This window comes from Scardinius erythrophthalmus, assembly GCF_964197995.2.
Source record: "Scardinius erythrophthalmus genome assembly, chromosome: 5".
NCBI lineage: Eukaryota > Metazoa > Chordata > Actinopteri > Cypriniformes > Leuciscidae > Scardinius > Scardinius erythrophthalmus.
In genome coordinates, this window is record NC_138225.1 from 50,937,486 (window position 1) to 50,954,218 (window position 16,733).

General features: G+C 37.5%; 1 protein-coding gene across 2 annotated transcripts in view; it reads right to left on the reverse strand.

Moving 5' to 3' along the window:
* The window catches only part of ephb4a (eph receptor B4a), a 45,739-nt gene extending 29,006 nt beyond the window's left edge, over positions 1-16,733 (reverse strand). The window contains exon 1 of one of the 2 annotated variants that reach the window (XM_081365262.1): positions 15,678-16,733. In XM_081365262.1, the coding sequence (XP_081221388.1) occupies positions 15,678-15,759 (82 nt within the window). In that variant the 5' untranslated portion in view covers positions 15,760-16,733. The remainder of the gene's footprint in view (positions 1-15,677) is intronic. The other variant, XM_081365263.1, reaches the window with a different exon arrangement.

A 16,733-nucleotide genomic window follows, 5' to 3' on the forward strand; every position in this document is an offset into this window, starting at 1 on the left:
CAAAGTTACAAATCAAGTAAAGTCTAAATGTAGTATTCAGGTACAGAAATGTAATAATTAGGCCTAAATATAAAATAACACTATAGTGTACACTGTATAAATTAAATATGATCAAAGATTCATCTTTGTTAAAGCTGTGTTTTGTTATTTGCTTCACATTAATGACAGTCTAAAGAATAGGCTTCATTTTCTTAAAGTGCGTCATTATGCTTTTTGGATATTACCTTTCACATAGTTTTTATTATCGCTGTTTGTGTTTGTAAAAGGTCTGCAAAGTTTAAAGTGCAGATAAATAGAGTTACAACAGAACAGAGTTAAAAATCACATCAGACTGGGCCATCTGACCAATCAGAGCACAGCAGGCTCTCGGAGAGGCGGGGTTTATAGACACCGGATCCTTGAACCGTTTCAGAGAAAAGAGGTGATGCTTCATTGGATATTATGAGAAAAATAAAGTGTTTTTTGTCCTTGGACCTTGTAAACGTGTTGTATGAGACACCAAAATCAGATTAGGAACCTTTAAAATAGCATAATAGGGGCACTTTTTGTCTTTTCTTGATGGTGTGAAACATAACATGGGCATTCATCCATGAAGTTTGTGTGTAGGGTACCAGGTTACTGAGGACTACGATGTGTGATGTGATAGATTAGTGTCTGTTTCACTGTGTGTGTGTGTGTGTGTGTGTGTGTTCCTTTATGTAATTACAGTGAACTATCTCCTGCTGTCTACTCTATCATTACTTATAATGGGGCAGGAAAAAGTGCATGTGTGTGTGAGTGTGTGTTTCCCCTTATGGCTCGCCTCAAAAAAATAGGTTAGACACAGTGAGACTCCAAAGTTGACACATGGATTATCATTCACCTGACACACACACACACACCTGTCAGTGAGTCTTTGGCCTGATATCATCATCAACACCGGCTGCTGTTCTGATGGATTAAGCTCCCGGTGGCCAATTTCTGTCCGAGCTTGTTTTTTTTGACCCATTTAATGCAGTGGTCCCATTTCGACACACCGTACCACATGACGCTTACTCTCTTTAGTGATAAACCTGAGTTTAAATGGAGAGCTAATGGTGACTTAAGGTCGATTTTTGAGAAAAAGACCCCAATAATCTCATAGGCCTCATGCTAGAGTTTCAGAGATTTTAGTGTCTCAAATACACTCAAATTTGCCAACATGCAACGGTCTGCAGTGAAAAATCTAAAATTTTCATATGAACATTTGTCATTAAGTTAGCTATGTTTTCCAGAAAATCCAACAATTGTCTTTTATTTCTACAGATGAACTTTAAGAGGTCAGTAACAGGTAACTTGGTACACTACCATTCGAAAGTTTGGGATTGGGAAGATTGTTTTTAAAGAAGTATCTTATGTTCATCAATGCTGCATTTATTTGATCAAAACAAAGTAAAAACAGTAATTTTGAGAAATATTACAATTTAAAATTTGAATAATGTAATTTATTCCTGTGATTCAAAATATTAGTAGTAATATAGTTACTCTTCGGTGTCACATGATCCTTCTGAAATCATTGCAATATGCTGATTTGATGCTCAAGAAACATTTCTGATTATTATCAATGTTGAAAACATATGTTTTTGTGGAAACTGTGATCTTCAAATGTTCATAGAAATTGAATAGAAAGTTCAAAAGAACAGCATTTATTTGAACATTATAAATGTCATGTCTGTTGCTTTTGATACATTTAATGCATTAATGTTGAATAAAAGTATTAATTTCTTTCAAATACACACACAAAAAAAGTACTGACCCCAAACTTTTGAACAGTAGTGTATGAGTTTGAATAATCGGATATTTCCTGACTTTGATAAAGGCAAACAGGACTTTGTGTTTGTGTCTGAGCATGTTGGCATGTTAAGACGCGTGTGTGTGTGTGACTCGTTTGTTTCTCACCTCTGCAGTCGAGAATGAGTGTTTGTCAGCTTCATGTTTCTGTCTAGTTTATGACTGTTTTCTGTATGAGTGTGTGTCTAGAAAACACGCCAGCCCATGGAAAACTATTGCTCAGAGGTTGCTTTTCTTCTCAGGAGATTTAATTGAGCTCTCAATATATTTAAGTCAAACAATTGTAGATATACAGTAGAAGTATAAATCTGCTGACAACAAGAAAGAGAACAAGCTCACTAAGTCCTGGGAGATTTTGATGAGAAATTTCAGAAACATTTCAAATCAAAGTCTTGGTTTTTTGAGATCCGAGAACATAAACATTATTGAGTGAGATTGCTAGGATATTTTTTCCCAAGACTTAAGCAAAAGCCTCTCTACTTGATCTCCAAGCTATCTTAGAGAAGTGTAAAGTGTTTTTCTAACAGTAAAACACATTGTGGTACGTGACCTTGAGTTGGATATCATGCCTTGAGTGTTTCCTATCTGCTCTCCCAAACCTCTATAATTATAGACACATCCTCACTTTCTCTCAAAGGTAAATGACAGAAGACCAGCACCGGGCTACAATTAGTCTTTCGCTTTAATTAAGGAAAGGAGACAGTGCCAATTACTGAAAGAGAGAGAACGAGAGGAGAAAGTGAAAGGAGGGGGAGGGATGTAAAATGGAAAGGGAGTGAAAAAAAAGAGGCCAAGGAGAAAGAGTGGCAGAGGAGAGATGAAAGGGAAAACAGGGATTAGAAAGAGATGGATGGAGATGAACAGATAGTGAAGAGAGATGAGTACTGTAGCGTGACAGCACGTTTGAGAGTTTAATTACTGAAGCACACCTGGACGACTGACGCTGCCAGGGATGAGCAAAACTACACCTTTGGAAAACCACTGTCTAAACGATTAGTCGTCTTAAAGTCAACAGGAGATCAAAATGGATCGTATTTACTTTCTCAGTAAACATTCCTAATCTTATCGCCAACAATTCATCAGTTCATCTCATTCCAAAGAAAACCAGTTTGTCCTTGTAATCTTTCATCAAAGGCGATAACTTTTAACATGAATAGTTATTACGTAAATAATATACACGATGAATGTAATGCTTTCAGACAATCGTTAAATGCAATTTAGTTCAAATTGATTAAAGTTTAATTTATATTAAATGCAACTATCTGGAATTTAGAGTGTTTTTTGACCTACTGAAGTAGGGCATCTTAAGTCATTTCATAATTGCTTCTACTTTTGAAATATGGTTAAAGTATACTGCTAAATAAGCATTTATGGTAAACTGAAATATACTTTAAATGTCATGTCTTTTCTTTCATTTCTGGCAATTTTGTACATTTGAAAAATATTAAGTTTAACTGTAATACGGACTACACATTCCAGTTAAAATTATAATCAAGTACTTTACGTGTATGTTACTCGACACATCAAAGTAAATGTACTACTACTTTAAAGCATGATAAAATATTATAAAAAAAATAATGATTTAAAATGCACTTTAAAGAAAGTACACTTTTAAAAGTGTACTTACAGTTTTTTTTCCAATTGCTAACACACTAAAATGACATGCATAGCACAATTATTTAAACTGACACACAGAGCAAAACCTCTTCTCATGTCTCCAAAAGTCTAAACACATTTTCTGCTTTACACACATTTTGCAATTCAAAATGGCACTTTTTAAAAGCACTGAACACGGTTCTCTGCATAACACACAACAATCTGACATAAAGTCACGTTTGCCATTTCAAAACACTGCCATTCAAAATGACACTCCATGATCTGATTGGCCGATACATGTGTCACCTGACCAAACACCTCAATGCTTCATTGTTAACACTTCAATCTTTTTCAGTTTACTGTTTTTTTTTGTGAGCATATTTGTGTTCAGTCCAATGTAAATATATCTGCTGTGCATATGATGCACTGACTTGTTTGGTAAAAAAAAAAAAAAAATGTTTCAACAGCATGTGTGTGTATCTGCAAATATTTCTGTGCATGTGAACAATCTGAAGAACTTTCTACAATTTGAACTATTTTAGTATTATGGCAGAGCATGCTAAAGATGAGAGTGCTCTTCATTATGCCAACAGTGTGTAGTTGGTTAGACAACAATCTGCTAATATGAATGAAGTGTGCGCCATTTCGTGCAAAAGTCTGATTTTGATAATATATGTAGTTTTGGTTGCAGTGCTTCATTCTGCAGGATATATGAGGTATTTTGCAGTTTGGGTGTGTGGTTTTGTGAATTGTGTGAAGTATTTTGATAAAACCAGCCTCGTTTGCAAAATTGTGTGTTAGCAATTGGAAAAAATTGTAAATTATATGTTTGTAGCAGTGGAGCTTTCAAAGGGATCAATATAGAGAATACATTTTTAAAGAGGTTTTAACATGCTAAGAATTACTTTTTTAGCTAAAAATAGTATAATAGTCAATATAATTAATAGAAAATCTCACAAGTTGACTTCACTTATCAATTAGCCAGGGACTGGACACAAAGTTGACCATCCGATTATTAGCTTCTATTCCCTTAAGAAAGAGAGCCAACAAGTAATATCTTTAATATTTTATTTGGCTTACTGAGCTATGAAAAAGCAAACTGTGAGCATTTACACAAAAAAAAACCGTACCAAAATAAACATCCTTTCACTACATAAGCATAAGCCGACCTGCCTAACTCACTGAAGCGATGAAACATCTGCAACTTCTCAAGCCATCTCATGAAAACAAGGCTTTTTCTCTGAAATAGACCACCATGAGAAATAATTTGCTTCTGTTTTTTTTTCTATAGCGTCGTTAGACAGGGACATGTGAAAGGAAAGTGGACCGCTCCTAAGTCCACGCTAAACAAATGAACAATCCTTCTCTCGTCTCAACTCGTTTACATACTTCATTTGGCTGACGCATCTTTGAATGTGGATTTGTTTCCTAGCATTCAGCCGATGAGCAAACACACACTAGACAGTGTTTGCTCTTGTATTGCTGTTGGGGGAAAATGAAAGAGAGAGAGAGAGAGAGAGAGAAAGAGAGAGAGAGAGAGAGAGAGAGAGAGAGAGAGAGAGAGAGAGAGAGAGAGAGAGAGAGAGAGAAATACAGAAATTGTTTGCCTTTTGACACACAAAAAAATAGTAAAGCCTGAAACATTCTCTATGTGTATGCAAATGCAAATGTTTGCCAAGTGCATTGAAAGCGTATGTCCCTGTTGTTCATATTTAACTTGTGTTATTGCGTTACTGTGGCAATGGCAAACTTCAGTGCTTACGACACAACCCTGCAGAGATTACATATTTTTGTAGGCCGACCCGGAAGGCAGTGATGAAGTTTAATGTCCCGACAACCTCTTTAGTCCCATTGAGATATTTATTAGCAACTGCCTTTTTCAAGACAAGTAAAGCACAGGGGGTACTACTGATGTATTTTATGTTGTAGAGTAAAACGTGAAAATATCTTGAGCTTTTGTTCACCACAGACCTTATTGCAGGCATTTAACCAAAACCCATTGACTTCAGGAAGTGCTAAAACTCGGGTTTTGTCTTACACAAATACGTCATCTCTGCAGCCCTACATATGAGTTTGCTTCAAATAATTGTATGATAGTATATGACCTGAAACAGTACACTGATTATTGCTATTGTGTGTGTGTTGCGTTCACTTCCATTGCATTAAGTATTTCATTTGGAAGGAAGATACTTGAAATCAAGCTTGGGTAGTTCGAATCGTTACAGTTCAGACCTAAATAATGTATGTTTTGGGCCTTACATGTTTATGTAAAAGAGCACCCATGTCCAAAAATAGATCATCATACTATTATTGTAGCATATATGTACTATGCACAGCATCTGTTGGCTTATATTATCTGTATAACGATCTGCATTCACCTAAATGTGCATATATACAGTACTACTGTATCCCAAACAGCAATGCGCTGAACTTGACATTTCCGGTGTGACGAAACAACACTTATTTCTTGATTTATTAATCAATAATCTGATAAAAGTTAAAGATTTGACACACAAAATTGTATAAAATAGCAAAAACTGTTGAAATATATACCAGGCCGTATGCAGTGTATTCTGAGTGCACATATGCTGTAAACTAATATTTCATTCCCAGCATAGCCAAGGACTTCCTTTGCAATCTGTTGAACTCTCGAGCTCTATTGATGTGCAGGCCATCAGCGAACATCACAGCTTTTATTATCATTATATCCCCATATGGCTGCTCACACGGTACATCATGAACACACACACACACACACACACACACACACACACACACACACACACACACACACACACACACACACACACACACACACACACACACACACACACACACACACACAAACTGACCCTTAATCATATCCACTCCAACACACACACACATTGAGTAAGTGTCAGTGGCAGCCAGAAGCCGTGCTGGTTTGATTGGTGTGTGAATAGAGAAAGCAGACTGTTCCTGTCTGTTGCACGCGCGCACACACACACACACACACACACACACACACACACACACACACACACACACACTGACCCAGTATAACCCCAGCAGATATCTGATACATAATACACTCTCTGCATGACTCTCCTCTTTCAATCTTTTGTTTCCTCCATCTCCTTTCTTTCCTGATCCCTCAATTTCTTCTCCAGCTTTCTCTGAAGATCAGAGAGCGAAGGCAATGTGTGCTTAACCAGAACGAATCTAAAATCTCACACTTATAAAAACACATTATGCATTATGACTTCGCATACTGACCTCTTCAAGTCGTGTCATGTGTGTGTTTATTTAGCTATTCTTTGGGGACAAACTTGTACCCAGAAGTGATCTAAATATGATCAAACCTCCTCCTTTGGGGACTCCCTAATTTATAAAAACAATGTTTTTGTTTTAATTAAATGGAAATGGGATATACTGAGGTATTCTGTAGAATTTATAATTAACTTCATATTAAAAACAATTCTGGCATGCCCTCATTGAGCTAAATAAATGTGTATACAAGTCCACGTCGTGGCTTTTCTGAACTATAAAAAAGCAACAAATGTTACAACCTATTAAGAAATATGAGTTACTTTGAACTACATAAAAAACACTGTTAGACCAACAATTGTTGTTTCCAATTGGAAAATTTCCTGAACAAGAAATCTGAAGCTGCCTTGATTCATTTATTGGATGAATGAGGCATTTTAACAAACACATTTGAATTGACAAAAGGTTGAGAGAACCTAAAAACATGAATGCATCATGTTGCGTTGAATTTTTGTGTTCTCAACAATTCCTTTTTTACAGGGTGTGTATGGAAACACAAGCCTCCATGTGTTTGTCTGCTCCACACACACACACACACACACACACACACACACACACACACACACACCTGACCTGTTTTAGGGGCACTCAGAGACCTTAGTGAGGAACATTTAGTAATGTGTCTCTGTTTTTCATTATCTGTCTAAACAAAGGGTCTTGATTAAATTATGCCTGCGGTTTATCTGTCAACGCATTAATCAGTGTAATTAATTCACAAGGACCTATGTTCATAGTGTTTAATGTGATTTACTAAAATAGGATGTGTGTAACATTCACATCAACCAATCAATTTTTTACATTACGTTTAGAGCAGCTTATGGATTTAAGGCAAGACAAAACATGTGGCTTAAAAAAAACTAATAGATATCACCATACTTTCCCTATAGTCGATTAATCACGGCATTACAATTAAGGCATTTCTTTGTTATTCAAGTTTTCTGAAATGTTGTTTAAATATGCCAATTACACATCTTTCCCTGCCATTGACAGAATTTCCTGGCTTTGTGTTACCCTGAATCTTCTGATCGAAACACAGGTGAAGAAGAAGCAGAAACAAGTAGTACAAGCATTGCTTATGCACGTTGTAGTCTTTAACCAAAAAACATCATACTATAAGAATATCCTGTAAGTTTCAGAACTGAAAACTTCCTTGTTAGTCCAGTAAAAGCTTTTATTGACACCACTGGCGCAGCGAACGACAGGTTTCTATAAAAGTGGGGATCTATGACGTCAAAGGGTATCAAACCCCGCCTCCGCAGAAGAAGATCAACGCCTACTTCAACACTGCCTGTTTAGCCCCGCCTACCGATTCACGCATTACACAAAACTCATTATAATATGCAAAACTGTTATCCAATCATAGCAGTGGGCGTTTACTTCCAAGTGTTCAATGCGGCACGCCCATAAAAACCGAGCGTTTCAGGAGCGAGGGTGGAAAATAGCCTATTACTTATTCATTTTGATGTTTTTAAATGTAAAAACCAAGCGAACGTCATAAGTGTACCTCAGACAACAATATATTTTTTTTTTAAAAGCCAGTCCATGACCCCTTTAAACTTAGCCACATTCGTGTTGCTAAAAAAGACTGAATGAAGCTAGAATAAAAAGTTTTTGTTGTGTGTTTGTTTATAAGCAGAGACTCTGATCTTTCTTTTGATGTATTGCATGTTCAGATATTCTTTCATGCAACAAAATATTCTGGGGGCCATGAAAGTTTTTTGAAAATTATTAAAAAATGCTGGCGGTGTCGGGGAAACGCTGTCGGGGAAACTGCACTAATTTGCATAAACTTCCAGAACAGAAATATGAACATTGGATAAAGCCAGGTTGACGACATATTAGAGTTAAAGGTTTTAACAAGGAGGATTTTGGATATCTCTTAAATTATTATCACTCCCTTAATCAGAAAATACTGTCAACAGCCAGAAGAAGAAAAAAATCCCCATATTTTTAGGAGTGCAATCTGAAAAAAAAAAAAAAAAACTCTGTAAAAAACCTCCAGGATTAAACCTAAAGTTTAATTTGAATTGTAAAGTGCTTCTGAAGTGGAGATTTCCGGCTCAGTGCAGGAGAAAAAAAACTCAAATGGGCTTTAATGATACGTATGGTAATTGAATCTGCAGATGCAAATAGATAAAGTGTAATAAAATAAACACTTAAATGTGTATTTTGGACGTTTTCTTTCCACTAATCTAAAAGAAAACAAGTTATGGAAGCCAAATAGCCCAAACTGACTCAAACTTGACCAGTACAAAAACAATGTCTTTGCCTGAAGTGTCTTGCTTTAATTAGCATTCTTATCATACACAAGTCACAAAACACAACCAGTAAAGATGGATCGGGAAAGAAAAGGGAGGGGGTCGCGCAGGTATACAGGACAGAGAGAGAAGGAGAGCAGAAACAGGAGGAACGTGCTGTGAACTGCAGAGAAGACGAATGGCTTTGAATGTGCAGTCCGCGGCGGGGGGGGGGGGGGGCAGTGGGGGAGAGCAAGCTCGGGAGAAGCACAGAACAGGCTCATTTTTGGGGGGATAACAGAGATCCCACACTGGGCCGTAATGGGAGAACTAACACATGGTTCAGAGAAGAAAGCCTGTGCTGTGTTTGAAAAGTATGTGATATATACGACAAGATTAGTGGAAAAGGTTCATATTCCTAAACACATCGTTTATTCCCTTATGAAACTTGCAACTGGTTTGCAGATTTGTAGATGTACGTGATACAATTCTAAGAGAAAAATTGGTCAGCAGGTAATTTGTTCATCCCATGGGTAACTAAGAGATAAATAGAGTTGTAATGATGAATTGAAACAGGATAAAAGATGTCAAGATGATTTTGCAACAGGACAAGAGTTTTTAATGGTGTTTTTAGTGTTTAGTGATACTAAAAGTGTCTTATAGTAAATCTGCAGATTAACCAACCAGTGGATATATAAAGGATTTTCATAATCAAAAATGCTTTTTTAGTGTGATGTAAGAAAAGTGTTTGGCAAATTAGCTCTGGTATGGAGAGAACAAATTCAGAGTACTAATATCTTTGAAAGAGCACACATTTTGGTGTACTGTCAAATACTACATGTCGCACAAGCCAAGCGTTTCAGTTTATTTATATTAGGTATATTTCAGGAGCAGCAAAACTGCCTGAGCTGCTCAATTAACTAATACCAGAACCAACATTCCTATGAAGTCTATCTGGCAGACTGAAAATGTGGAAGTAAAGGGATTATTTCAGACGGGCATAACGGCACTCCTTAGGGTGAAGAAGACAAACTGGCTCTGGCAGAACAACAATACTATCAAACAATCATGGTTTCAAACCTAATCATGACCCTACCACAAACCTTATAGGTAGATGTTCCAGCTGTTCCTGGTTGATAAGAATGATGTTCCAGGACCGACAATCATGTGTTATACTCGACTAAGTGGAGTTAAAGTGAAAATTCTGTCATCGATTACTCACTCTTGTTGTTCCAAACCCATAAGACTTTCATTCATCTTCAAAACACATTCATGTGTTTTTAATGTAACCTGAGATTTCGGTACATCCATTGGAAGTCCGTTCACCCAAAACTTTCACACTTTAAAAAGTTCATAAAGAGATTTTTATTTAGGCTTTCATTCACATATAAATAGTGATAATCAAACATATATATTTAATGATCTCTGTGTATGTGGCTCGATCAATGGATTCAACTGTTCGATATCTATCTATGAACTTTTTGAGATATCAAATATTTGTTGGAATGGGCTTTCAATGGAGGGACAGAAATCTCTCAGATTTCATTCAAATGTCTTCATTTGCGTTTCAAAGACAAACAAAACTCTTATAGGTTTGGAATGACATCATGTTGAGTAAATGATTACAGAATGAGTGAACTAATCTTTTACGTCTGACACAAGTTGATTCGGTTAACACAAGTTGAAACAGACCCGACATGACTAGAGGAAGAAGTAATCGTCAGCGGCACACCTAACTTCAGCAAATATTATTATTTTTCATAAATATCTGTACACTGTAAAAAGTTATCTGTTGACAATTTTAAAAAAGTGAGGAAACCAATTGCCTTAAAATTAGTAATTAAACCATGCGTAGTTGAAAAATATATATATTTTTTTTTTTAAATGTGGAATTGTTAAGTTCACATAACTTAATGTTTTCAATTACGCATGAAATTCTTAATAATTTTAAGGCAACAATTTTCCTTACTTTTTTTCTAAAGTCACTTTTTACAGACACCCATAAAACAAGATAAAAGAATTTGCCAGTGAGGTCAGAAAAACTTAACTCAAGATTTTCTGAAAGCAAATTTGATTGTTACATAATTTTGCTCCAAGGATTGTGCTTCAAGGATATTTAGTCATTTTTACAGTTAACAAGACTGGAAAAAATATTTCAGGGCCTATTTTCTGCAGTGTGTGAGGGCTGCCATGATCCAATCAGGGCTGTAAAGTGCCTCTAATCGGCTCTATAGGTTTGGTTTGGTTTGAATCAATCCCGGACAACTGTTGGAAGAGTGAGGCAAGCTGGAATTGGTTGGATTACATGATCACGATCCTTCCAAACCTTTCTATGCAACTCTATACAATGAAATGTGTCACCACACAAATGCCTGCCCACTTACAGAAATGACCCACTACATTATTAGAGTTCCTCCATCATCTGATCAGTTCTCTTCCTTTTGCACTGATTGTGAAGGGTTAAAGGTCTCCTCTCATGCTAAATGGTGTTTCTCAGCCGCTTGTAGAGGCGTGTAGGAGGGATTCAATGATGGTGACAGAGAGAAAAAGGATAAAAAGAGAGACTCTTATGCTGTCAGCCCCTCATCCATCAGGGCGGTATTGACACTGATGCACTGGCTGAAGAGACATGAAAGAGAGAGAGAGAGCGAGAGAGAGAGTCCAATCCCAACAAGAGCTGCTTGAGCTGTGTTATCATCCTATCAATCTGCACAGTGTTTGGATCAGCAACCGGGGCAATGCCAACCACACACTCAAACACAAAAACACACATTTGAAAAAGTTGAAAAAGGATTCCTTCCACATGAAATCCGCCATGCACACAAACACACACAGGACTCTCTCTGGGTTTGAGACAAACATACTGTTGAAACTCTGTAGAGAGTAAAGGTGCAGGATTGATGATTAGAGATGAAGCGCAGAGCTGCAGTTTAAATCTTCAAGCGGCTAATCACAGGATTAACAACCAAAGAGAGAGAGAGAGAGGAGAGCGCTGCTTTAAATGCAAATCCCCGTCTTATAAAAATCAGTTCCATTTAATAGGATTTCTGGGGAGGGATGTGCATTTCTGCAGCGGGAGAGGAGCAGAGGAAACTTCGCCACGGCCAAAAAGAACGGGTGAACCACAAAAAGAAGAGAAGAATTTTTTTGCATCACTACACTGAAATAAATTGGCGTGGAAATAATTTTAACTCAGAAATTGCTGATAAATTGAATAGACAATCACAAAGAAACAGACAGTATAACGCATTGAATTAAACATGACATTCTAAATTAGATAATAAATAAAACGTCTCAATCTCACATTTGCAACAACCACAGAAATACCACGTAAAGGAATAGTTCACCCAAAAATGAAAATCCTGTCATCATTTACTCGCTCTCAAACCTGTATGAGTTTCTTTCTTCTGTTGAACACAAAAGAAGATTTTTTTTAAAGAATGGAAGTCAATGGCTAGTCAACTGCTACCAACGTTCTTCAAAATATCCTCTTTTGTGTTCAACAGAAAGAAACTCGTACAGGTTTGAGAGCAAGTAAATGATGACAGGATTTTCATTTTTGGGTCAACTATCCTGTTAACATGTATGTTGAGAAGGGCACATGACAACTATTCTTACTATTACTGCAGTATGAATACTGTAGTAAGCAAGTTTCTTGTATGCATTTAATGCATAGTTGACCGTCTACTTGGTAAAACTCAAGCTAAATCACATGATTAAAAAAGGTAATCAACTGTTGCTTGTAGTGTGGCCATGTGATAAGAGTAGCTACTGCATGATAAGTTCATTGTATACCGCTTCACATGCAGTTAAAAAAAAAAACTGAAGCCAGTAGACACTGCATAGTACACACGTATTCCATTCCAAACATAGCAAATACATGAGACTGAACACATGTGCGCATAACAGAGAGACACACACACAGATGAGATGAGTGAGACAGTGAGAAATATGTGAATAAGTGACAGAAGGTGAAATGGATAAGCTCTTTTTTGCTCCAGGGTAACAGAAGACGGAAGACAGAAGAGTTCCTGAGCTCTGACCTCACATGAAAGCCATTGTTACCTCTCTCTCTTTTTAGCTGATATTTCCTCACAAAGGGAATTAGAGATCAGTGCAGTGATCCTCACAGATCTGGCATTAGTTTAATCTCACACAGGGGTTTGAGTTACTACAGAATCAAATCCAATCTCCCCCCTGCTGCTTCTGTTACTGACTTCACCATATTAGTCTTTACAACTTGCCAAAGCAACCACTCCCCAACCTCAGACAATTATTGGGTACAGTTAATGAGTTGGACATTCATTTGAGCAAAATTCTGGTGTGAAACCAGGGCCAAAATTGCAAATGACTTGCCAAATGAGAATAAAACGACACACATAAAAAAGAAAGAAAAATTGTTTTCTTTATGGCGTAAACAACAAACTAATCAAATCACAGATAGGGTCTAAAAACGGACACAGGTCACAACTTAAGTTGCTTTAAAACATGCTTGTCTTCAAGGTTTTAACTTTTTTCATCATTTTCCAAGAATAGTTCATTGTAACAAAACAAAAAAACACATCTACAACATTAAAAGAGAATTTTCGAGAGAAGCTCAATGTGTTCATAAAACAACAACAGAAATTGTGAGAACTATAAGCAATCACCAATAAAGCAAGTAAGGTAAAGAGATTCAATTAGAGTTGCTTTTTAAAGGTAACGGACAACAAGTTTTTCCTTGGAAGCTTGTTTCTGCCACTGAATATAAAAGGTGATTGCGCCTCTTTATCTCGCAATTTTGACGCTTTTTTCTCAGATTTGAATGATATAAACTCGCATTTGTGAGAAAAATGGTCAGAATTGTGAGATAAAAAGTCACAATTATCTTTAAAATTGCATTATTCTGTAGTGGAAACAAGCTTCTTTTACTGTCACAATTCTAAGTAGGCTAGAGACACCAAGGCGAATATTCGAATAACTTAAGAGGGTTCATTTTACCGCGAAAAAGGCCTGACGCAGGCGCTACTACACAAAAGAAAGGGGAAAAGTTATCTTTGTTAGGCCCTACTTAAAAACATAGCTAGGCTATATTTAATCAAGTATTGCAAAATACTGCTTCGTGTACAGGACATTAAAGTTCTTAACTCAAAAAGCATAAAGAGATCTCTTCTGCAGTCTCCGTTCCGGATTGAACGCGTTGCTCACTTGAGAGCGCAAGCTGCGGGTTTTCTGACACTCATCTGCTAATTACCGCGACAGAACTGCGTCAATAACTCATTAATTGGACAGCGTTGCTGTTGGAGGAGCATCACCTGTGCGTGTCTGTCACACAGGTCGGTTAATTGATTTCGGCAAGCGGGGAGCAGGTGTCTGCACAGCGCCATGTAATGCGGAACTAATCCGAATCGTCCATCCGCCATCGATTAAGCAGCCTGCGGCAAACCGGTAGACTTACGACAGGTATGCGTGCAGTCACCTTTACCACATCTCCTCAAACCCAACTTTCTCTGTCTTTTTTCCATTGCAGGCTGAAACCTCCATGAACAACCATTCATCATTCTATTGATCAGAATGACTACTTATTGAGGTTACTGGATGGAATGTCCCCCGACAATTACATGACTCAAATTTCTATCGACCCAAGACGTCCATATATCGCCCATCCTCTTTGTAATTTAACATTTGCGTGTTACTTGAGCTGCACTTATTGTGCCTCCTGTTTGATCCACCCAATGGCAATTTTCAAAGGACTGAAGAAGACAAAGGAATGGCTTAAGAATGAAATCAATGTTATTAAGTGCATAGTCTATAGTGATTACAGGAGCATAGTAATTATATTGATTATTAAAGAGCACTTTAAACGGGAAGATGTGAATGCAGGGGTGTAGCGACCACTATAAGTGCACTTCTACGTTGTCTCCACTTTATATTCGCTCTTTCTAGGAGATAATTATTACTTTTCAAGTGACACCCCGAACCAACCCGTTTGGAGGAGTCCCTTTGTATTAAAAAACGGATTAATTTAAGGAGAAATAAAACAATAACAAAACCAGTCTATTCAATTGTTCCTTGCATCAATAAAGCTAAACAAACACGCCAACTAAAACAAACAAAAGCGTTTAATAACTCTCAATCTCACAGTGCCTCTCCTAAGTAATAAAACAGACCATGTGTAGGCTAATAAATTCAGTATTTAGCCTATGCATAACCCAGAGTACTGCTAACTATAGCCATCCAATACACTTTGAATGCTTTCTCAGTCCTGAGCTTGTGAAACATCAGGTCTTAATCCCAGATAGCACAAACAGGCCTACGTCTTCTAGATGTCTTTTTAAGAGCGCTTCATCTGGAAAATATCTGTAGTGTACTAACATCTAATAAACATCTTTTAAAAAGCAGTTTTACAAATTGTAAATCATAAACTTCTGACATCTTCTAAATGTAAATAGGCCTATAACATCTGACAGGAAACATCTTATAGACGTAGGATATTGCAGATGTGCAAACACTCAAAAAAATGAATCTACGCACATCAAATAGACATCTTTGTACCCCATGGCTGCTATCAGGGATGGCCAGACAAAACATTGCATGCATAGTGAATAAAAAAAAAGCTCTTGTTTTATATAGAGCTTCAGCCCATAGATCATTGGTTAACATCAAATGTTATAACACTTTTATAGAGCAATACGTCTTCATCTTTAAGGAGCCAACAGGTAGTTGCGTTTAATAAAATGAGTGAGTTACCTTCCTCCGCCACTGATTTGAGCAGGAACTCCAGCAGGATAATCCAGAGCACGGACACATTCCTGGAGAAGAAGAGCTCCATCGTGGAATCACGAGTGTTTCACTGGGGAATGTTTACAAAGATGGGCAAACAGTGTGAAGGTTCAAGAATCGTCAGCTGGGTCTTGTACCCATTAGGAATGAACAATCGCACGGTGGGATTCTTCACAGTACAGAGAAACGCTTCCAAGTCACGAGAGGGGGGGAAAAACTTTTAACTTCAGACTATCATATGGAGAAAACGAAATCAACTGTATCAGTGAAGTTTGTTACAGAAACACAAATTCAGCTGATCAACATTTAAATCGATAGGTAAAAAAAAAAGAGTTTAAAAATCACTTATAACTTTATATGCTAATTGAATGGCAAAATAATGTCCATGTCTTCAAATACCACAAAATCTCCCAAACGACCTCTATATCTACACGCAAACATGTGCCAGTTTTGCCAAAAACATACGGAGTAACAACATGCCGTTCGCTCGGCTGTGCGGAACCCCTTTGTGAGGGGTGTCGGTCGACTTGTCCTAATTTTCCCCTCTGAAATGGGATGGCTTTTTAAAATCCACCAATTAAAACAAATCCGATAGGCCACTTCGTTCACGAGCAGTGAGAAATAAATGTTCGTATTCGGCCGGGGTTTAAAAAAATCACATCGACGTCCTCATCCAACCACCGAATTCTGAACTCCGACAGTCAATCCACCGCGACCTTTGTAGCCGATCTTTAAAAACATAAAAATCCTGTGGAATAAAAGCGATGTATCATGTGCCAACTCAACGAGCGAACATCGTGCTGCTTATCCGATGGCGAATGCATGAAAATCGCGGAGTAGTTCGTCAAAATAATCGCGAAACCCGCGGCGAGCGCGTTCGAGATGAGGGGAAAAAAATCTCGGCAAATCCAAGAAGTTGGTACGAGGTGTTCAGTGCTCAGCTCGCAGCAGATGTGTGGTCAATGCGACTGGAGGAACAGTCTCCTCCTCTCAGAGCACCTCCTCCACAAGCACCCCTCCACT